Raw genomic sequence first — 24,764 nt, forward strand, 5'->3', positions numbered from 1 at the left:
GTTACACACTGATTCCTTTTAGGCTGTTAGGGTATACCTGTAGAGACCAGAGCTCAACTTTGCAAGGTGTTCCTCAGAGCCCATCCACCTTGTTTTCACTGGGGCCAAGGGCTCACAGGCTGCCTCTGACTGGCATTCCCAACATGCACCACTATACCTGGAATTTTAATGTAGGTACTGGGGACTGAACTGCAGCAATCATATCATCAACTGAGCTATTTTTCTAGCTGAGCTATTTTTCCAGTTCCTATTATAGCCAGTTTATACGTGATGAAACAACTTTAGAGATTTTTTTGAGTTCAAGGTCAGCCTGATCTACAGAAGGAGTTCCAGGACAGCCAGGGCTATATGATGACCCATCTTGAAGAAGGAGAAGGGAGGAATAAATGAATGAATGAATGATAGCACCACCCAGCCACCAAAATATTTAAGTTTTTTTAAAAAGATTCTTATTTATTTGTTATGCATATAGTGTTCTGCCTGCAAGCCAGAGGGCACCACATTTCATTGGTTGTGAACCACCATGTGGTTGCTGAGAATTGAACTCAGAACCTCTAGAAGAGCAGCCAATGCTCTTAATTTCTGAGCCATCTCTCTAGCCCACCTGTGTGCAGCATTCCTACTTGTTTGTTAGTTCACACTGCAGCTGATCAATAATCATGAAAGGACAATAAAACAGGATAGTTTCTAAAGACATCTCCTTCACAGTACTCCACAGACTCATTTGTGGTCAGAAGCTATATCAAATTAGCCACTATTTCAGGAATTTCCTTGAACAAAATCATAAACAGTAAAAGATGTTAGCTTTACAACAACACATAGAAGAAAGTTCCTGCTGCATCCAATCACATCTGCTTATACACTGAGACCCCAGCCCCACCTTACCTGGTGTCTTAACAAGCAATTCCTCAGACTCAAGAGCAGGCTGCGGAGAGACTTCTGGAGCCACAGGAACAGATAAGGTCAGCTGTGGCAACTCAGCATGTCCAACTCCAAGATCTGACTGAGCCAAGGGCCCTTCCAAAAATGGAGCCTCTCTTTCAAGAACTGGAGGCTCTTCTTTAGTTGAAATCAAAGAATTCTCATCCACCTGCTTGTTCTGAGCACTAGAGCGACATCGGGCAAGAAGGCTTTCGTCTTCACAGCGGGAACTTACCTAAACATAGTAGATACAAATAGAATACACAGGACAAATTTTTTTTTTTGTTTTTGTTTTTGTTTTTCGAGACAGGGTTTCTCTGTGGCTTTGGAGCCTGTCCTGGAACTAGCTCTGTAGACCAGGCTGGTCTCGAACTCACAGAGATCCGCCTGCCTCTGCCTCCCGAGTGCTGGGATTAAAGGCGTGCACCACCATCGCCCGGCTACACAGGACAAAATTATTACAATTTACCAAAAGGGGAATAAAAGGGCAATTAAAAACATGAAACATTAAGGACCTGGTGGTGGTGGTAGCTCACACCTTTAATCTTGGCACGGGCACTCTGAAGGCAGAGGCAGGAAGATCTGTGAGTTCAAGGCCTGTGAGTTCAAGGCCAGTCTGGTCTACACTAGGACAGCCAAGGCTACACAGAGAAACCCTGTCTCAGAAAACAAAACAAACAAACAACCCCCCCCCCCAAAAACAAAACATAACAAAACAAACCCAAGAGATTCTGATACTTGCTATAATGTGAATTAAGCCTGAGGATATTATGCTAAGGGAAACAGTTCAAAGTAGTACAAAACTCCACTAGTTCAATCTGGAAGAATCAAACTCATGGAGATTTAAAAAAAAAATGGAAATAATAGAAAAGAGAATTATTTGTCCAATAAGTATTGCTTTTCAGTTTAAGAAAATAAATAATTCTAGAGATGAATGATACTTATGGTTGTATAATAGCACAACTACTCTAATTTGTAGAACTGTATGCTTAAAATAGCTACTATAATAGACTTTGTGAAATATTTTAGCATAATTAAAAAGAAAAATGTTTAACATTTAAACTCTATAATGTAAAACCAATGAGAGGGAGAAAAAAAAAATCAAAGTTCCTCCTAATATTACCAATTAAAACTAAACCCCTTAATTAAAAGAAACAATTATTTTTACTTTTAAAGAATTTTAAAGTTTAATAAAAAGACTGAGCTTAATGTGGAGAAAGATGAAAGAAAATCTTTAAGTCTTTTTATTTTATAGCCACTAATAAAATTAACAGATAAGGGTCTTCACTTTTTTTAAACCACAGTGCAATGGCTAACAAAGAACAGGACATTCCTTTGCTACTAATTACATACATACTGTTAATTCACAAAAGTGTAAAATAAAAGTAAAGAGATTAGTTAGCATTATGAGAACTTTAGTTCACAAAAAAAAAAGTTAAGGCAAAACTATGTATTTTCATTTTATTATCCAGGCTGTTAATGCTTCATCATAACAATCTTCCTAAGTACTAAAACACTCTTCAAAAGCAGAGGGTAAAAAGGCAGAAACATGTTAAGTTGATTCACTCACACACCTTCTGAATAACTAACACAGGGTATGCAGACACTGTGCTAGAAGCTAATAGTAAACAAGAGACTACACAAAACAAACACCAGAGAAGGAGGACCCCAGTTAAAGAAGTAATGGTCTTCTGAAGATAAAATATGATACTACAGGTAAACTGCCACCTCATAAAATGTTGCTGCATACCTTATGCACTTGTTCCTGTACCTTCTTTTGTTTTTTCTTAGGAGCAAATATCTGGTCATATTCTTCTGAATATTCCAGAAGCCACTTGCTTGGCTTCCTAAGACGTTTCTTCTCTGACCGAATAGCTAAAAGAGAAAATAACCTCAATATTAATTAATGGATTTAATTAATTATTTAAACCCACTCTGTCAGCAAGAGGTCTGTGAGCAGTGGTGCACACGGCTTTAATCCCAGCACTCGGGAGGCAGAGTCAGGCAGATCTCTGTGCCTTTTGAGGCCAGCCTTGTCTACAGAGCAAGTTCCAGGACAGCCAGGGCTACACAGAGAAAGCCTGTCTTGAAAAACCAAAATAATAGGCAGGCTCAAAACAATTTTAAAGATGTAAAAGGATTCTGGCTTGAACAGTAAGAAGCTTGATATTATTTGCTATGGATTATCAAAAACAAAAGTTGGGAGGTTTTTTTTTTTTTTAACTCCTCATATACACAATTCTCTATTAGTAAGGAAATGATTAAACTGAAGCCGGCTTTCTGTATACCAATACAGAGTTAGCATATACCTAAAATAAAAACACAGATTACTAACTGGGTAAACAGGCACAAGTATCTGATATTCTTCTGAGTAAGAAACACCTTGAGAACTGGACATGATGGCTAAGGCAGAAAGACTACTGTAAATTTAAGGCCAACACAGGCTACAGAATTGTTTCATGTCAGCCTAGGGATAAAACTTTGCCTCAAAAACAAACAAAATAACAAACACAAAAACACAAACACCTTAGGAAGCCAAGTTCATGACTTCTAGAAGGATATATAACCTAACAGGCTCCATTTCTTCTACTCAGTTCCTCACTGTCCCAGTTTTATAACATTTACACTGTTACAATGTAGCACACTGAAGCCCCTTAGGACTAGAGGCTAACACCTACACAATAAAGTAGGGTCTGTTTAGGAACCTCAGTTGAATATAGTATTAATGTTTCTGATGAAATGGAAAGCAATTAGAAGCTAGTGTTGTATAGTGCACATCTTTAATCCTGGCACTTATGAGGCAGAGGTAGGAGGGTCTCTGTGAATTTGAAGCCAGCTTGGTCAACACAGAGAGTTCCAGGCTAGCCAGGGCTGTACAGTGATACCATCTCAAATAAACAAACAACAAATAAATGTATTAATTCAGGAAAGCCACCCTGAAACCATAGGAGGAACATATCTCAAAAATAGAAGGGAGGGGGGAACAACTAAATGTTGTGGGCAAATATTAAAAGGCTGAAATAGGTATTAAAGGTATAAGCCTAGCCGGGCGGTGGTGGCGCACGCCTTTAATCCCAGCACTCAGGAGGCAGAGGCAGGCGGATCTCTGTGAGTTCGAGACCAGCCTGGTCTACAAGAGCTAGTTCCAGGACAGGTTCCAAAACCACAGAGAAACCCTGTCTCGAAAAACCACAAAAAAAAAAAAATAAGTATAAGCCTACATTGCTACTTATATAATTATGCAGCTACTCAAAGTATAAAAAAAAAATGGGATTTTTCTTATTGTTCCATGTTAGATAATGTTTCTATAAATGAACCAAAGAGGTGCATTTTCCAAGCATGTGACAAGTTTCCTTGAGTTCCTGCCAGCATGACAATGCTTCTTCTACTTCTGAAACAGACCATACCCTAGATGGTTAAAAAAAAAAAAAAAAAGCTAAAACATAACTTGGAATAAATATACACATTTGTATCCATGACTTTGTGCTCCAAGGGAAACTATGATAGATTATAATCTAATAATTTCCTCATTAGACATTCAAGTTTTACAACACATTACACTTATTTCTAATGGGAAGGAACACCAAAAAAAAAAAATGTTAAGAAACAACATGGGTTTATTATTTCCAGTCACCTCACATTCAGACTTCTGATCTTCAGTTCAACATGCCAGGCAGAAAATGGCATCTCCATTTTATAAATAATATAAAATGGGAATAAAAAAGGGAAAGTGGTTTATCAAACTCACTATGTAATTATAAATCAATTATTGAGGTAGGCCAGCCATGATAATAATCAAAATCTGTCAACTCTAAAAGTGTGAATAGTTTTAATTAAAGTGAGCTCCTGTGTTTGTTAGTATTGTATCTGTCCCCTCATTCCTAAACAAAGTTTAGGTTAGGAATCCTAGGTTTCAAGACTGTCTTGTTCCCTTCTTGAGGTTGCTGTTCCCATTAGATAGTGGCAATTCAGCTTTCTCAGAAAATACTCAGGCCAAGCTTCAGTTTTCTGGCTATTTCTTTGAGCAAACAAAGAAGCCAGCAGAGTACAAAGAAGTAGATATCAGAGTGAGATAAATCTGTGTTCAGTGATCACATGCATTGCTCCTCGTCAAAATCATGTAGAACATGATAGGACCTCAGTTGGGTGTAGTAGTGAACACGTTTAGTGGCGACAGAGGCAGGTATTTGAAGTCGGCCTGGTCTACAAAATGAATTCCACAGCAGCAAGGGCTATATACAGAGAAACCCTGTCTCAAATCTGCTCCCTACCCCAAATTAGGGTCTGATAAACTATTACATTAGACTTTTGGGGTAACATTTTATTGGAGTATAGAGTCACACTATTCATTTCTAGATGGTCTATGGCTTTTTTTTGCCACCAAGGCAAAGGTTAGTAGTTAGAGAGTCTATACAGTTCTTAATGCCTAAAACATTTACTTTTAGGAAAAAATTACCAGCACGTTCCTTAAATAGTGTAACAAACTGTAAAGTGAAAATAACTAGTAAGAATTAAATGACTTAAAAGACAGAAGATACTTTCTTTTTCTTTCTTCTTCACATTTACAACACCTCAACTCTCACCTACCTTCTTCCCAGATTGCCCAAACAGTCACAACACTTTGAACAGTTGGAAAAGTGGAAAGAAGTTCCCTAATCCATTTCCTCCATTTTAAAAAATTAATTTATTTTTTTGTTTTCTGAGAAAGAGCTTTTCTGTATAGCCTTAGTTTCCTTGATGCAAGTGGACAACATTGAAACAAGTTATGAAAAAGGACAATCAAAAAAAAGATGAATATAACACAAGCTTTGAATGCTGGAGGGCAACAGGAAGAATGAATGACAATCAAATGAGCAAATGGTAGATCGTGCAAGCCTTTACACAGGCTGAGCAGCAGCAGCAGACAAAGCAGAAGCTAAAACTCAACACCACTGAAATTCTCACAAAAGAAACAAGCTCTTATTCCCATTCTACAAGTATAAACTTTCAAAAATGAACACAATGTATTGTAGAGAATGGACGTCAACTTCTTATGCTGGTAGATTACAGTTCAGAGAGCACACACCAGCTAAAATAATAAAATAGCCCTAATGCCAAAACATATCAAATGGTGACCAACTAAGGAAAGGAAAATAGGATGTGTATATATAGCTATGCTCAGCATATTATTATATATATATATATTACTCAGCAGTGTAAACAAGTTATTGCTACATGTTACCACATATAATCACATGCAAGTCAGATGAGATCCAGTGTGCTTATGACAAGCCAAAATATGTAAGGTGAAAAGCAAAGCTTAGAGACTATACACTATATCATTACACTAATATGAAATGAAAAGAGAAGTAAATCTTTTAGAACAAAAATTGGATTAGTGTTTGTTTGAGCCGCTGAGAAGCAAGGAGTAAAAATTATATACACAGACTATGGGTGTTTTGTTTGTTTTTGAGACTGGATGGAACTCTTGTAGTCCAGGCTAGCGTCAAACTCCCTATGTAGCTGAGGCTAGTTTGAACTCCTGATCTTTCCTTCAACTCTCACGTACTTGCGATTACAGCATGTAACACGATGTCCAGGTTTTAAATTATTTTCAAATGTTTTCCAGACAATATTCATCATCTATTTTACACAGGGTAGAGAGCACAAGCTGAGATAGGGCCCCATCATGCAGTTCTGATTACTACTAGGGCTACAGATTCTTGTTTTGTTTTGTTTTTTTGAGGCAGGGTTGCTCAGTAGCTTTGGAGCCAGTCCTGGAACTCACTTTGTAGACCAGGCTGGCCTCAAACTCAGAGATTCACCTGCTTCTGCCTCCTGAGAGCTGAGATTAAAGGCGTTCAACACCTCCGCTGAGCTCTTATTTATCTTTTTAAAACAGCAAAATACCTCTGTCACATATAATAGTATTTGTCCCATTGCAGACTACAAAAAACCGGGAGTACAGCTCACCAATAGAACACAGATTTGTGCTCAGTCACTAACAGCACCAACAAAACAAAACCAGGCATAATGGCACAGACTCAATCCCAGCTACTCCAGAGACAAAGGCAGAATCTGGATCACAAGCTCAAGGCCTGCCAAAGATACTGTACAGTAAGTTCAGTCTAAACAACTTAATGAGACCCTTTCAAAATATAAAAAGTCAAAAAAAAATGGCTGGGGATATAGACTAGATATAGAGTTCACCTAGCATATATGAGGCCCTAAATTTAATGCCCATTAAGACAAAAACAAAGCAAACCCCCATGTCATAACACATTCCATGAGGCCATTACTACCTCAAACTAAAACCAGACAAAGATTATCACAAAAAAGCAAACCAAACCTAGCAATTAAAAAAAAAATCGTACTATATACCACAAATGATACTAACCCTAAGACTACAAATTAAGTTTGATACACACTGGTAGATAAAGGGAGGAAAAGAGCCAAATAAGCGCCAAACTGACAAATTAATGAAATATAGAATGATGGTTAATCTTAATTGTAATTTGATTAAATAGAAGAACCATGGAGATCAGGTAAGCAGAGTGCTATCTTTACTGGCACATGTGTGCGCAGGGCTGAGAGGGTGCGTTTCCAGAAAGGAAAAACTAGAGGGAAGAGAGACCCAACCTTGAATGTGTATGGCACAACACAACAGGCTGGGGAACCAGCAGGAGGAAGAAACCAGTTAGCTTAGACACGGCTCTCTATTTCCTGTGTGCCATGATGTGAGCTGTTCTACTCTGTAACGGAACAGCTGTCCTTACCAACATGGACAGAAAGCTCTGAAAACTTAAAGTCAAAACAACAAGAAACTTACTAACACACAGGGGTGAAAGGGAATTCTTCAATGTCAAAATCACCACTAAAACAGTTAGTGATATAATGAAAACACCAAATGGTTTTCTAATGATTGGGAATGTCTGTTGCTCTTTCCACATCTGTGCATCATCACTAGAGATTCTAGCAAAAATAATTAGGCAGAGTAAGTAGAGAAGTAAGGTACATTTGCAGAAGTAATCTACATTTGCAGATGTGTGCACTGAAAATCTATCTGAACTAATGAACAAGTCAAACAAATTTTAATATCAATATGCTAGGCTGTGAAGCTGGCTCATGCTCTTCCAGAGGACCCGAGTTTGATTCCCAGTACCCACATGGTGGCTCACAACCATCTGTGATTCTGCAGGCACAGTGTACATTGTAAAGATGTATAGGCAAAAACCTATACATGCAGGCGGATTTCTGTGAGTTCGAGACCAGCCTGGTCTACAGAGCTAGTTCCAGGACAGGCTCCAAAGCCACAGAGAAACCCTGTCTCAAAAAACCAAAAAAAAAAAACCCTATACACATTAAAAAATAATTAAAACAATATACAAAATCAACTATATTTATGAATAAGCAATCTGATGAAACCTGAAATACAATTTTATTTTAATAGAATAAAAAGTATTTAGGGTCAGCATGGCTGAGTGGATGTGGGTACTGATGACCTGAGTTAAACCCTGGAACCCACATAAAGTAGGAGAAAATCAACTCCCACAGATTGTTCTATAACTTCTAAAATGTACATGCATATACACATAAATAGATCAATAAATAAATGTCAAAATTAAGTTGTGGATACATTAGCAAATGTATGAGACTTATAAACTGAAAATTACAAAACAATATTGAAAGAAATGAAAGTACAACTTAGATGTCATTCCATATTGATAGACTGGAAGCCAGAACAGCAACACTGCCTGAAGTAGCCTATAGCTTTCAGCACATTCTCTATCAAAATTCTAATGGAGGACACTGAAGAAATTAACAAATCTAATATGAAATACAGAAGATTCATAGATGTCTAAATCATCTTGGAAAAGTACAAACTTTAAACATTCACATTCTAATTTCAAAGATGAAGCAACTGGCAAACTACTGTTCTAAGAACTAGAAGTGGAGAAAATGGGGAAGAAATATTCCTGAGGCTGACCAGCCTAGCTAAACTGCTGAGCTCCAAGTTCACTGAGACATCCTAGCTCAAAATATAAGGTGGAGAGCGACTGAAGACACCTGATGTCACCACCCTTACATATTTGCTGCTGTTTGTTTTTTAAACACATGCCAACAAGACCACACAATAAAAAAAAAAAAAAAAGAAGAAGAATACTTTTTCTAAGGGAACAGGGTCACTCTTTTGCCCAGGCTGTCTCCAAACACTCAGTCATCATCCTGACTTATTTTAGCAAGTGCTAGGATTATAAGCATGAGCTACCACACACAGCTAGTAACAAGTCTTTTTTTTTTTTTTTTTTTTTTTTTTGGTTTTTCGAGACAGGGTTTCTCTGTGGTTTTGGAGCCTGTCCTGGAACTAGCTCTTGTAGACCAGGCTGGTTTCGAACTCACAGAGATCCGCCTGCCTCTGCCTCCCAAGTGCTGGGATTAAAGGCGTGCGCCACCACCGCCCGGCAACAAGTCTTTTTAATACTATATCTGAGTCAAAAAGTTACCAACATGTAAAGGAGTAACGTTGAGTAGCTTAACTCATACAATTACTTTAAAAACATTTCATTAAAGGCTCTAGAAAAAAAAGCAGGTGTAAATCTTCATGACCACAGATTATACAATGTTTTCAAAATATAATATCAAATACACAAAAAGAGTTTATCAAATTTTTTAAAAATTTTGTACTTTAAAAGGTTATGGTAAAGTTCAGGCAAGGGCGCCCATGCCTTTAGTTCCCAGCACTTGGGAGGCAGAGGCAGGTAGTTCTCAGTGAGTTCAAAGTCAGCCTAGTCTGCAAAGTGAGTTCTAGGACATCCAGGACTGGGAAACCCTGCCTCAAAAACAAGAAATCAAATCAAAACAAAACAAAACACCAAAAAAACGTTATGATCAAGATCAGTTCAGAATACTTGTGCATCATATGTACTACTAATATCTAGAACGAGGAATGCTTACAATTGAAAGACAAAGAGCTCAATTACAATCATGAGAAGGCTCAAGGGTAGAAGCTCATGCACTAGGCCCTTGGTTTATCCCCAAGACCACAAAAAAAAACATAGCAATAATATAACCCAAAACTAGATAAGACATTTTTCCAACAAAAGTATGTATGTATGTATACACACACACACACACACACACACAAATAAGTACATGAAAAATACACAAATCACTAATCAGAGAAATGAAATTTTTTTTTGGTATTCTTACAATTTCAGACCACTCCATACTCACTAGACCGGCTACAACCAAATAAGTGCTAATAGGCATCTGGAGAAACAGAAACTCTCATACTGCTACTGGGAACATAAAATTAGATAAAAAGCAACTTTTCTAGCAATTCCTGAAAGGTCTAAGTACAAAATTACTAAATCACTTAGCATTTCCATTCCTAGGTATATATAAAGTCCTAAGTGTAAACACCCTTGAATCCACCAACTGATGAAAATAAAATTAACGCATCCACACAATGTAATACTGTTAGCACTAAAAATACTTAAAATAAAAAAGCAGAATAAGCAGCCTTGTTACTCCCAGAAATGCTGACACTTATGGTAACTCTATAAACATTCCAATCCCAGGAATAATCATAATATAAAGGGTAAGAAGAACCTTTCACTCTCTCAGATACTGCCACTCACCAAACCAGTTCAGCTCAGATCCACTAGCAGCTTCAGTTTGTGAGGTAGGGAAATATCAGGGCTGGAGAATGGGGGTGGAATATGACCCAATATAAAACAAAGGAGGGAGAAATTTCTCCACAAACGAACTCCAAAAAGTACATAAAACCCAATAAAGAATTCAAAATATTGTCTAAGAAACTCAATTGTCTATCTATAACATAACAAACAATTAAAAATAAAATTCAACCAATGCATGAGCAAAATTAAAATATCAGAGGGAAATTCCAAACAACAAAAACCCTGAGGTGAGAGAACAGAACTGAAATGAAAATTTTTTAAACCCTGGTTGTCCTGAAACTCACTCTGTAGACCAGGCTGGCCTCAAATTCAGAGATCTGTCTGCCTCTGCCTCACCAGTGCTGGTATTAAAAGCTTGCACCACCACCGCCCAGCCTGAAATGAAATTTACTAGAGGACTAAAACAGAACTAGAGGAATTCAACAGAAAATGTCATCAAGTAGAAGAAAGAAAACTGGCAAACGCCAGAAAGAATTCCAAGGGCTGGGAGGCCAGCTCTTAGCAAATACTAGGGGTCGCGGTGTTTACTGCCCAGCACCTACCACATCCTGTGCTTTCTTTTCTTACTGCAGTAAGAAAACACAACAACAAAAAGATTCAAGGGAAGAGCTTCAAAATGCTTGAGTTGCAGTTCAAGGCAGCAGGAGCTGAAGCAGTTAGCTACATTCCAGACAGACAGGAGAGAGAGGTGGATCAATGTACGCAGAGAAGGCTGAGCTTGCTCGCTTTACTTTTACAGCCCAGATCCCAGAGTCCTCCTTCTCATGCCAATTAAAGTAATCAGGGAAATCCCTCACAGGCATGTCCAGAAGCCCATCTCTCAGGTGATTGTAGATCTTGCTAAATTTAAAACACTAACCATTGCACCCTTCTAAAAGCAAAACAAAGCAAAAAAAAAAAAAACCCAAAAAACAGGTAATTAAAAACTATGTACTCAAAAGAATAAAAAAAGTGTGAAGAAAATATAAAAACAAGAAACCACCAAGTGCACCAATAGACTACATAATGTTTCAAGAAAAAAAGGACCAGAAGTTTGCTTGAAAAGACTTCCCAAACCTGAGAGGAATACACAGAAATTCAAGTTCAAAGGACCCCAAAAAGTCTAGAAGTTGCCCAGCATCTATAAAGGTCCAGAATATAGAAGACCATACTGTGATACATCAAAATTGTTGAAAATCAAAGAACACAGAGAATATTAAAGCCACCAAGAAAATCAACTAATCACATACAAGGAAACTCCCGTTATATTTTTCACAGATTTCTTAAATCTTACATACTAGATGGAAATAAATACATTCTAAGTGCTGAAGAGAAAACTGCAAGCCAATATATCCAGCCAAACTTCCCTTCAAAATGGAAGGAGAAGCTGGGCAGTAATGGCACATGCCTTCAGTGCTTGGGAAGAGGCAAATTGAGTTTGAGGCAAGCCTGGTCTACAAAGCGAGTTCCAGGGCAGCAGAACTGTTACACAGAGAAACCCTGTCTTGAAAAAAAGACAAACAAAACTGGCAGGAGAGATGGCTCAGTGGATAAGAGCACTAGCTGCTCTGCCAGAGGTCCTGAGTTCAATTCCCAGCAACCACATGGTGGCTCACAACGATCCATAATGAGATCCAGCCACCATGGAAAGAAAACAGAAATCAATGACAGTACAAAAATCAGAAAAATGTATACATATATGGTAATAAAACTGTATTCTAAAATGAACAATCAGTCAAAGAAAAAATTATCAGAAAAAATTAGGGAAATTAAGAATGTTGAGGCAAATGAAAATACTGGAGACTGAATGAAACATGATATTCAGCAAAATTAGTACTGAAGATAATTATATTATTAACTACATATGGTTTTTGTTTGCTTGTTTTAAAAGCCAGCTCTGGGACTGGACAGATGGCTCAGCAGTTAACAGACATACTGTGCACACGTGTGTGTACGCACACGCACGCAAATTTTTTAATCTTTAAAAAAAAGAGGGTGGGAGGAAATCAGGCTTAGTAACATACATCTTCAATAACCCCAGTACTGAGAAAATAGAGGCAGGAAGGAATATCTATCTACAAGTTGAGGGCCAGCATAGCAAATTCCAGGATAACCTAAAATATGAGAAATATGCAAAAAACTTAATCCAAGGTTATCAGAAGAAAAAAAGTATAGCAGAAATAAATAAAATTTAGTGAAGAGAATACAAGAAACAACAAAATCAGAAGCTAGGAATGTATAGTGATATTTATCTGTCTTTTAATAAATAAAGCTTACTTGATGATCAGAATGCAAAGCTAAGCCACTAGAGGCCAGGGAGTGGTGGCCTTTAATCCCAGGACTCCAGAGACAGAGGTAGAGAGATCTCCATCTCCGTGAGTTCATGGCTACCCTAGGCTACACAAAATCGATCCAGAAACAGATCCAAGTGGTGGTGGCTCACACCTTTAAATCCAGCACTAGGGAGGTGGAGACAGGAGTGATATGGCTGGGCGGAGAGAGGAATAAAATGGGGAAGAGACAGGAACTCACTGGAGTGTGGAGTCTGAGGTTTGGTGGAGACACAGTGCAGTCTGGGCAGTCTGAACACTGGTAGAAGTAAAAGGTCTCTCTAGTGGCTTATTGCTCTGCCTCTCTGATCTTCAGCTGTAACCCCAATATCTGTCTCAGGGGTTTTTGTGCTACAGGTATGTACATCAGCTAAGGCTTGTCAAGGATATAGCAAGGTCTTGGGCTAAATCTCTAATATAAAAAAGGAAAATACTTCTAAGTACCAAGTGGAAGAGTTTTGAAAATTTTTATTATTTACTTTTTGATATTATAATTATAGTTTCTCACAGACTTTTTTTTTTACTAACTGTTGTTTATACATCTATTTAATTTTTTAAATTGAATCAAATAGAGGGAGCACACAAGTTATATGCATGTGAGTGCAGATGCCTGCAGTAGCCAAGAGAGCTTTATACTCCCTGGAGCTGAAATACCAAGCAGTTATGATCTGTTCTACATGCCTGCTGGGATCCTAACTCGGGTCCTCTGTGATAGGTATTCTGAAGATCCCAACACTTTGCAAGAACAGTATGCACTCTTTATTGCTGAACAATCCCCTCCAGGTCTTCAGGCTGCAGGCTGAAGTTTTAAAAAGAAAAATATATACATACTACAAACTCTTAACAACATTGGGGGGAAAGGACTTAAAGAGACAGTATAACTGAAATCATTTAGAACTGTACGCCAACAAACTGGATGGACAATCTGAAAGAACAGAATCAATTCCTTAAAACAATCAATTCAATGAGACTAAATGAAATGAGTCATTTCAAAACAAATCTAAGCAAAGCAGAGCTTATGCCTTTGACTCCAGCACTTGGGAGGCAGAGTGGTCTACAGAGCTATCTCTAGGACAACCAAAGCTACAGAGAAACTGTCTTGAAGGAAAAAAAAAAGGAAAGTCAGGCGGTGATGGTGCTCACCTTCAATCCCAGCACTTGGAGAACAGAGGCAGGTGGATCTCTGTGAGTTCGAGGACAGCCTGGTCTACAAGAGCTAGTTCCAGGACAGACTCCAAAGCTACAGAGAAATCCTGTCTCAAAAAACCATAAAAGGAAAAGAAAAGAACATCTAAACAGACATAATAAGATTGAATAATCAAGCCGGGAGGTGGTGGCACACGCCTTTAATCCCAGCACTTGGGAGGTAGAGACAGGTGGATCTCTGTGAGTTTGAGGCCAGCCTGGGCTACAAGAGTGAGTTCCAGGTCAGGCTTGAAAGCTACAAAGAAACCCTGTCTCGAAAAAAGAAGAAGAATAAAAAAAAGATTTACTAATCAAAAAACTTTACAGGGCTGGACAAACTGCTTAGCTGGTATGAGTACTGGCTGTTCTTCTAGAGGACCCGTGCAAGCTTGGCAGCATACAACAGCAGAACTGACACCCTCTTCTAACCTCTGTGAGCACCATACTGCGAGCAAAACCACATAGCCAGGTGGTGGTGGCTCAGGCCTTTAATCCCAGCATCCAGAAGGCAGAGACTGGCAGATATCTGTAAATTCAAGGTCAGCCTGGTCTACAGAGTGAGTTCCAGGAGGGAGAAACCCGGGTCCCAGCAACCACCACATGGTGGCTCACAACCACCTAAAATGAGATCTGGTGCCCTCTTCTGGCCTACAGGCAGGATACTGTATAAATAAATAAATCTTAAAAAAAAAAAAGGTAAAAAGAAAAACCCATACACATAAATTAAAAGCAAAACAAATTTCCAAAAGGGCTGGGGAGATGACTCAGCAGTTAAGAGCATGTACATACTCTTCCAGAGAACCCAAATTTAATTCCCAACATATTGTAGAGACCTGCACTCATGTGCATATTCCCCCATAATTAAAAATAATAAAAATAAAATATAAGAACAACAGCAAAGCCCAGGAAGCCCATGGTTCACTAGAACGTTTCCCTCAAGCAGTCCCAAGCAGTCCAGCATTCTCAAACTCTTTCAAAGCTGGGAATCTACAATCCCAGTACACAGGAAGCTAAAGTAAGATGATCTCAATGGAAAAAGTACGGTTTCTTCAACAAATGATTTTGGAAGCACTGAATATCCACATCAAAAGAATTCAGAGATGTTGACTTCGCCCATACAAAAAAATTAGCAACAACAAACCAAATAGGTAGAAGACATAAGACAATAAAACTCCTAAAATACAGGAAAGAATACTACTACAGTGGGATGGATAGCTTCTTGGCTATGACACCTAATAAAAACTATTAAAAGCAAAAACAGTAAGAATCATTATGTGAGACATTAAACTTCTCTGAAAAAAATTTAGCTGGCATAGTGGTACTCCTTTAATCCCAGCCTGGGATCTCTTGAGTTTGAGGCAGCCTGGGCTACAAACCAAGTTCCAAGACAGCCAGGACTACACAGACACTCTGTCTCAAAACAGAAACTTAAGACACAGCAGAGTAGAAAGGCAGCCCATGGGATAGGATATCTTAGCACACCTCTCTTAGCACCTCTCAGTTACCTCCTGGATCCCAAAATGTCAATCAACATTATAAGACAACAAGCTAGAAACAGGAGGAAAAATTGTTTTTCTTTTGAAAAGGAAAAAAGTCTTCTGATTAAACACACACACACACACACACACACACAAAACCAATGAGGCAACTATTGACTAGCATGCATGAGGTCTTAAACTCAACCCCCAAAGGTAGCAAAACAAAACAAACAGTCTGAAAATACAGACACACCAGCATTAAATTTCAGTCTTTTTCAAGTTGTTTCTTACTCTATCATAAAAACAACATTACCAACAAATTCTCTAATCACTTACTACCAGATGCATCCTTACCTGGCTCAGGGAGCTTGGTCTGTGGTGTCAAATTGGGAATTCCTGTCTCTTTTTCCCCATCACCCATGCTAACACTGGATTTATCACAAACATTTAGGCGTGGCCCAACTGAATCCGAGTGGCCAACATGATTGGGATCTGCTGCTGAGTCCTCAAGTATGCTTGTAGGAGGAGCTCGTGGTTCCAAATAGTCATCCCGCCCCTTCGGCACAGAGTCACCAGGAAGCAAGGCTCCAAAGGCACCCTCAGAGTTTTCTTTCTCCCTAAATCTATTAGTGCGTTTTCCAGGCTTAGGGCGCCTTTGGTTTAATCGCTGCCACCGCTTTTTAGGCACCACTTGATTAACACCATGGGGTCCATCATTCTCACCCTTCATTTCAGACTCCAGCTCTGGGCCTTTCCTGTTCTCAGAAGAAGGGTCTTTTTCAAGAACTTTATCAGGGTCGGATTGTTTAACCTGGCTATCAAAATGTACATCAGAAAAATGGCCATCTTCCTTTCTTAAATGGCCCATCTGCTGAAGAGGCTCTTCTTTACCAGGATCCTCAGCCCCACCCCTTGATGGGCCATTCACTAAACTTGCACTTTCTTTGTCTCCCAGCAGGTTAGCGCCAATGCTCACGGCTGGAGGTCGATTCAACTTTCTTTTCCGCTGGGTCTTTAAGGTTTTTGGGTTTATTGGGGGTTTTGCCATCTGGGCTGAAACTGCTTCTCTCAATTTGGACGATGGCTTTGCTCGGCCACAGCTGCGCCTTGGAATACAGTTTGTGCGACTTCTACCACAAGCAGGGTCTCTTTTGTCAGAAGCTAAGCCAGGCAAAGAAGACAATTCTCCAGACAAGGCAGAGTCACCCTCACTAGAATTCAGTCGGACAGCATCTTGAGTACTATCTCCAGTTTTTTCAGAATTGTGTGTGGAACCTCCTAACAGCAAAACCTTTGATGTCCCTACAGGGCTACTAGTAGAACAGTCCCCACGATCTGGAGTACGGTAGGAAGCCAGATTTTGAGCAGTCATCAACCGTTGCTCCTTAGTCTTACTATCGTGCATGTCTTTCAGCATCATTAGCAATGTACTAAATTTGTAGTCTGGTTCAATAGGTATATGATTCTGACTAGAAGCAGAAGAAAACAGTAATGGCTTTGATGACTTTGATGTTCCAGAGTCGCTGACATCCTCACTTAACGATCTGTAGGAGAGTTCCTTCAACTCTGACAGAACATGTTTCACCACCGCTGTTTCTATGTCATTTGAATCTCTGGTTTTCTCATGCATATTATTCAGTAGTTTTAGGCCCTCTACTTTCCCACTTTTGGATATGCTGGCCAAAGGAGAGCCTTTGGTATCAGAAGAACAACATTTCAAGTTGAGGTCCTCATTTGTAGCCGAGGATTCTGCATCAGCTGGGTTTTCTTTATGCTTGCATTTTATACTGCGGAACTTGGGCTGTCTGCTTTTTAAAGGTAACAGAGTTTGATTTAGAGCCCCACCCTTTGTCAAGGAGTTATCACTACAAATGCTTGGTGATGCACTGAATTTTGGAGTAAGACTGTCATTTCTAAATTCTGGTTGGGGTTTAGGAACAGGAGTACAGACTTTAAGATCAGAACGATCAACCTGAGACATCTCAGCAGTTCCAGGTTCCACTGTCTTGGCAGAATCCATTAAGAGATCTGTATGTGAATTAGTGATAAGGGACTTCTGTTTTTCTTTTACTCTGTTTGTGGCAGGATATTTAGAATACTTTGTTTCATTTTTGTGCATGGGTAAAGCACTCTCTGTCCTATCAAAAGCATCTGTAATTTCTACGACACTGTTATCAAATTCTGGGTTGTGTTCTATAGGATCCAGATCACTGTTCCCATCATCAGAAGTGGTACATACACTAATAGAATCAGTTCGCTTTTCCTCATCACCAGCTCCAATATAGCAGAGCTGTACTTTTGAGCTGCACACCAGGCCTGGCTGGAGTTTCTTTTTCTCGACACAATGCTTAGAGATCAAAGCACTCTCAGACAAACCTGATAAAGAATCACAATTTGAAGTCTCAAAATCTGCCTTATCAGTGCTCTGCACACATGAAGAAAGGAGGAAATTTCCTGGTGCAGTTTTAGACCCTGTGAGGCTGTTTGCTATCCTGGAAAGTTCATTTGAAGCCTGTTTATCAGACACACTACCAGAGATGAAGTTTAGGCCAAGGTTCTCTGGAATTTTTCCCCTCCGTTCCTCTTTATGTGCTTCAAATGACAGGAGGCCCTTTTTCACACTAGTCCTTTTTATATTTTCAGAGCTTTTTCTAGCTCGAGACTTGTCACAGGGCTTTTCCTTTTCATCTGCAGAATGTTCAGAATCAAAAGCCAGAGACTTCAGGCAGCCATTAAGCAACAGGTCATGTTCTGATTCAGGGTCATTTGTACAGTCCTCAAATAGCATAGCTTCTTCACGGTCCAACTTGATTGAACTGGTGACACATTTTTGGTTCTTAGATCCTTTGGGAACATCATATTGCTCAGCAAGACCAACGCTGGCTTCCCATTTGCTCAAAATTTTCTGAGGAACCTTAAAAGAAAAATAAGAATATCAATAATTCCAAAAAGAAAGAGGGAAGGAAAAACAGGGAGATAATAAGCATTTTAAATCATAAGCAATCTAGAACCTGTCTTTCAGGGTTTTTTGTTGTTGTTTTTGTTCTTTTTTCATCCTTGAATCTCTGTAATATTATTTGGCAAAGTTCTACCTAACAGTTACTATTCACAAATAATTAATACTTGGAATGCTCCCCAACGCATAAAACATAAGGTCACTGGACAGGTAGCTTCCTCCTATAATGGACTACACTGACCATTTCACCAGTTTCAGACATGACCACACATATATCTGTGCTTATGTTAGTGATCGAAGTAAATCAGGTTTCCAAAACAGGAAACCCCGAGTGAATTCTTCTAAAGATAGCTAAAATAAATCTACACAGCTAGAACTCAACACAAAACCTGATCTCTTCCCACAGCTGCCATGCAGGGGGGGAACAGTGACAATGGCAAAAAGCAGTTAAACTTGCATCCTAACAACTGCATACACAAATATTTTGAGAAGATAACCTTATATTAAGTATTTTATAATTCTAAACATTAGAATACTTATAAAGTACAAGTTGCTATAGCATCTTAAGAGATGAAGACAACTAGGCAGTGGTGGCACACAGCTTTAATCTCAGCACTCAGGAGGCAGAAGCAGGTGGATCTCTGTGAGTCTGAGACCAACATGGTCTACAGAGCAAGTTCCAGGACAGCCAGGGCTACACAGAGAAACCTTGACTCGAAGAAAAAAAAAAAAAACACAACAATAAACAAAAACCACCACCTTTTGGGTTGGGTTTAGTGGCATGCCTCTAATCCTAGCATTCCAAGGCAAAGGCAGGTAGATCAGAGTATAAAGCCAATCTGGTCTACATATTGACTCAGCAATTTCAGGACAGTAAGATAAACCTAGTGTGGTGTCACATGCCTGTGTTCTGAGCATTCTTGAAGACTGTGTGGCAAGAGACCTGCCAAGTCTGAGACCTACCTGGGCAACGAAAAAAAACAAAACAAACAAAATAACCTCTACACACACAGACAAAGAGAAATGCTCACGATTAAAATATAGGTAGGTATGAAACTACAAAATTGAAAACTGGCAAAGAATAAAACTACTAAAAAGCTTTATCAAAGCTGGATACTATGGTAATATTTCTCTAACTTCAGCACCTGAAGAGCCAAGGCAGGAAAGCCTGAGGTGAAGAATAAGAACCTATCTCAAATAAACAAATATAAAATCATTTCTCATTTTTAAGAGAAATAATTAGTATTCAGGGCAATTAGAATATTTCATTTTTATTTTCTTGTCCAGCCCTACGGAATAAATCAAAGAATGTATGTTTAGTAGGCAAGAGCTGTCCCAATGAGTAAGATCTTTAGCTCTAATTCTAATGACCATTTTCTACTTTTATAAAAGATAGCCAAAAAAGGTAGATAGAATCACTTCTCAAAAAACTCGGCATAGCCGGGCGATGGTGGCGCACGCCTTTAATCCCAGCACTCGGGAGGCAGAGGCAGGCGGATCTCTGTGAGTTCGAGACCAGCCTGGTCTACAAGAGCTAGTTCCAGGACAGGCTCCAAAACCACAGAGAAACCCTGTCTCGAAAAACCAAAAAAAAAAAAAAAAAAAAAAAAAAAAAAAAAAAAAAAAAAACAAAACTCGGCATAAAGTTGTATGAAACTAGCCACAGCTGATCCCTACAAAATATTTGACTTTCTAACGTTCTTCAGATAGCCTACTAACCAAAGGTAATAGGATAGATCAAATCTATATAATGCTGTTTCTTCCATAAGAAGATAATTTCTGAGAGGTCCTTTTGTTTAGATTGTCTTTACCTTATGCCTATATCCTTTTTCTTTCTGTTTCCCTCTTCTCCTAAGGACAGGTAGTTCTTCAAATTGATGCCTGCCTTCAAACATGACGATTGCTTTTCCAGCCACCCAGGCTTTTTCAGTAGGATCTCCAAAAGCCTCCACGTAGTATTCTCGATAGGGCCTCCTATTGGCGACTAGATGAGGACAAAAAAGAAAGTGTCATTACTTCAAAGATACTCAATGTCAAGATAACAGCCAAACCTCCTACTGCCATAGGAGCCTCTGGGACATTCAGATTGCTCAGCAGGTAAAGACACTTGGCACCAAACCTTACAAATTGAGTTCAACTTGAGTTTGGTCTCTAGAAAGCACAGGATTAAAGAGCACTGAGTCCTGCAAGGAGTTAGAGCATTTGTTGAGTATGTAAGGCCCAAATATATATCCAAACCACGCTGAGTGGCTAGAGAGACGGCTCAGCTGGTCCAGAGGACCTAAGTTCAATTCTTAGCACCCAGATCAGGCAGCTCACAATCTCCTTTAATTCCAGTTTCAGGGAATCCAACACCCTCTTCTGCCTTCAGTGAGCCTCCTCAAACACACATATGCACAAAAGAATTTTTGAGATGACTAAACATAGTTCAGCAGTTAAAAGCTGTGCAGCTCTTGAAGAGGATCCCAGCACTCAAACCTGGTTACTCCCAATTGCCTACAACTCCATCTCTGAGGAACCCAATGCTCTGATCTCCACAGACCTGGACACTCATTACCCCACCACCACCACCACCACACACACACAAACATATAATTAAAATAAATCTCAAAAAAAAAAAACCCTTAAAATAAAAAAGAAAAACCATGTTGATTCCAGAACTGGAAACATGGCTCAGCCATTAAGAACACTGGCTGTTCTTCCAGAGGACTAAGATTTGGTTTATAGCATCCATGTGGTGGCTAACAACTATATCCCAAGTTTCAGGGGATCTGATACCCTTTTCTGGCTTCCACATAAAAAATACATCATAAAAAAAAAATAGGTAGGCCAGGCACATAGTGCATACCTTTAATCTCAGTACTTGGGGAGTAGAAACTGGTCAATCTCTGTTGAGTTAGAAGCCAGCCTGGTTTACAGAGCCTGTATCAAGTCAGCCAGGACTACAAAGTAAGACCTCATCTCAAAAACAACAAAATGAAAACCATGATGAACAAAGATGAAAAGAGTGGGTTAAATCTAAAAATGAATGATAAATAGCCCTGATTGAGGACGTGGCTCAGTTGGCAAAGCTTATGCTTCATGTATGTATCCCTGAATTCAATCCCCAGGACCACACACACACACACACACACACACACACACACACACACTGGGGGGATGGACAGACACAGAGCGACTGGGACATAACTTCGGTACAGTTAGTTTAGTAGTTCTTCAATTCCCAATACCACATACTTCCAGCACTTGGAAGGTAAAGACACACAAGTGCCACAAGTTCAAAACCATTCTGGACGCGAAACAAAAAAACAGCAAGTCAGAGAGATAAGCACCTAAGTCAAGTCGGCTTACCTGAGTTCAATCCTCAGGACCTATGTGATAGAAAGAAGTTCCCACAGCTGTCCTATGACAGCCACACACACTGTACACACAGTGGTACACAATCTCTTACTAAAAGATCTTTTCCCTGAGGTAAGGTCTTCCTAGGCTAGTCTTAAACTCAGTTTCCCCTGCCTTGGCATAAACAAAAGTGTTAGAATTCCTCAGAAGCCTACAACACCAGCATCCACATCCAGCACTAACTCCCAACTTCTACAGAGAGAACAATGACTGAAATAATTCAAACCACAAGAAGGTGGTGGCACATGCCTTCTGCACTAGAGCAGCGGATAGGCAGGTCTCTGTGAGCTCAAGATTAGCCTGGTCTATAGAGTGACAGCCAGAAATACAAAGTGAAATCGTCTCAGAAAAAAGAAAGACCTTATTTAAAACTAAGTCTGGGCTAAACTAAAACTAAAACTGGGCTGGGTTTGTGCTCTTGGGAGACAAAGGTAAGCAGATCTCTTTAAGTGTAAAGCCAGCTTGGTCTATAGAAGACTTGCAGGCTAGCCAGAGCTACAGTGAGAATCTGTCTCAAAGAAAAAGAAGAAAAAAAAATTTTTTTTTTAAATCCACCTAAATCAAGGTTAGTGATATCTGCCTGTAATCCAGAATTCACAGTAATCCAAACTACACAGAAATTCTGAGCTCAGTCTTGGCTACAAGATACTGTATCAAAAACAAGAGATGGCTCAGAGGTTAAGAGCACATACTGCTCCTGCAGGGAACTCAAGTTCAGTTCCCAGCACTCACTCTGCAAGCCCAGCAGCCACCTGGAATTCTAGTTGCAGAACTCTGCCTTTCTTTCTCACCCTCTGGCCCCACCAGTACTGGTGTTAGAGAAGTTAGCACAGTGCCTAGACTTCTCTGGGTACTGAGGATTAAACTTCAGTCCTCCTGCTTTGAAAGGAAAGCACTTTACTTTCCATCCCCAGTCCCAAAATCTGTGTTTTCTAACACAATTTGAAATACTTACCCTAGGCCGGATGGTGGTGGCACACACCTTTAATCACAGCACTCGGGAGGCAGAGGCAGGTGGATCTCTGTGAGTTCGAGGCCAGCCTGGTCTACAGAGCGAACTAGCTCCAGGACAGGCTCCAAAACTACAGAGAAACCCTGTCTCAAAAACCAAACACAAAAAAACAAAAACAAAAAAATACTTACTCTAAGGGGGAAGAAAGAAAAATCACTGTTTTTATATATTGCACTTACACTACACTGTAATTTTTATACATCAACTAAGAACTGGCATAACTCTAACTGCTAAATCTAAGTATATAGTTTCATTATACTTAAATTTCCAGTAGGTTTGAAATTTTTCAAAGAAAAGTTGAAGGAAAGAACTGTACTGCTATGAATAGGGGTTGGCAAGCTAGCTCAAGCAGGTAAAGCACTTGTGGTCAAAACTAGCCACCTGAATTCAATCACTAAGAAACATAGTGACACCCCCAAGTCCTCTGACCTCCACACATGCCCCATGACATGTGTACCTAATACATGTGCATACATGAATACACACACATAATTGTAAAATTAAGTACTGCAACATCTCTTATGGGCTACTGGACAATGGTGGTAACATAAACAGTAAGCACACACAGGAAAAATGGAGCCATCACTGCAAATGTTCATTCAGTAAGGTCTTTTGAACTCAACTGATTATGGCTTGTCATGAACTACAAAAACAAGAAAACAAAACTGAAAATATAGAAATCTGGAAAAAGAAACAAGAACTAACTAGCCATGAGTTCACTTTTCTAAAATACAACAGAGGTCTCAGAAAGTACTTTTTTGGGGGGTAGGGGTGTTTCGAGACAGGATTTCTCTGCTTAACAGTCCTGGCTGTTCTGAAACTTGCTGTGTAGACCAAGCTGGCCTCAAACTCAGAGATCCACCTGCCTCTGTCTCCCAAGTACTGGGATTAAAGGCATGTGCTACGCTGCTGCCCAGCTAGAAAGTATGGCTTTAAAGAGTTTTAACTTTTATACCCCTTCCCCCAATTCCCACCCATGGTTTCTTTCTGCCAGTAAACAAGCATGCTCTTGGTTCTGATCAGAACTTTTTGTTGTTATTTTGTTTTATTTGAGGTAGGATCTCAGACAGACCAGACTGTCCTGAAACTTAGTGCGTAATCAGGGATGGTCCTGAACTTCTGATCCCCGCCTTCTAACCCCTAAGTACAGACTCGTGCCATTTACTCAGGACTGAGGAGTATCCTGACTGCTTCACTCATGCTAGGCGAGAACTCTACAAACTTGAGCACTACGGGCCCATAGAGTGAATTTTTAAAAATTATTTACAGAACATTTATTAGTTTTCATAGTGAAACACACAGGTAAGACCTTACAGCCCTTTACCCTATGAGTGGAAAATAACTAATTTTAACATTTCTAGACCAATATAAGATGCTAATTTCAGTATAACACCAACACAACACTTAAGAGTGAACTTCTGTTTTGTTTTGAGACAAACTTTAAAAACTCTGTAATTTTGGAACCTGTAATTTTGGAATCCTGGAACTAGCTCTTGTAGACCAGGCTGGCCTTGAACTCACAAAGAACCACCTACCTATGCCTCCCAAATGCTGGGATTAAAGGTGTATGTCACCACTGCCCAGTTTAGAGTGGAACTTCTTAAAAAGTTTTTAAAAACACTATCAAACTGACCCTCTTCAATGGCAGCACATTCATCCTAGAATATTACACAGAACTTTTTTATCAACATTACAGGCACTGAATGATTTGCTACCTTCAACCTCTCAGGAGCAAAAAACATGCCGCTTTCTGTTCCTAAAGCAAATCACTTCCACCCTAAGTAGTTCTAATGTAATCTCCCAATGATCACAAAGTAAGAGAGG

At 39.4% G+C, this 24,764-nt stretch overlaps 1 protein-coding gene across 1 annotated transcript in view; it reads right to left on the bottom strand.

Moving 5' to 3' along the window:
- Positions 1-885: 885 nt before the first annotated feature.
- Positions 886-24,764, bottom strand: part of LOC121445718 (histone-lysine N-methyltransferase, H3 lysine-36 specific-like) — a gene marked incomplete at its 3' end in the record, with an annotated part of 29,585 nt that continues 5,706 nt past the window's right edge. Inside the window, exons 3-6 of the mRNA XM_041647864.1 lie at positions 20,341-20,513; positions 15,928-18,487; positions 2,672-2,796; positions 886-1,156 (exon numbers count right to left, since the gene is read on the bottom strand). Of these exons, the coding sequence (XP_041503798.1) occupies positions 886-1,156; positions 2,672-2,796; positions 15,928-18,487; positions 20,341-20,513 (3,129 nt within the window). The remainder of the gene's footprint in view (positions 1,157-2,671; positions 2,797-15,927; positions 18,488-20,340; positions 20,514-24,764) is intronic.

Source organism: Microtus oregoni, unplaced genomic scaffold (genome assembly GCF_018167655.1).
Source record: "Microtus oregoni isolate MIOR12 unplaced genomic scaffold, Mior012 000370F_ref0000337, whole genome shotgun sequence".
Taxonomy (NCBI): domain Eukaryota; kingdom Metazoa; phylum Chordata; class Mammalia; order Rodentia; family Cricetidae; genus Microtus; species Microtus oregoni.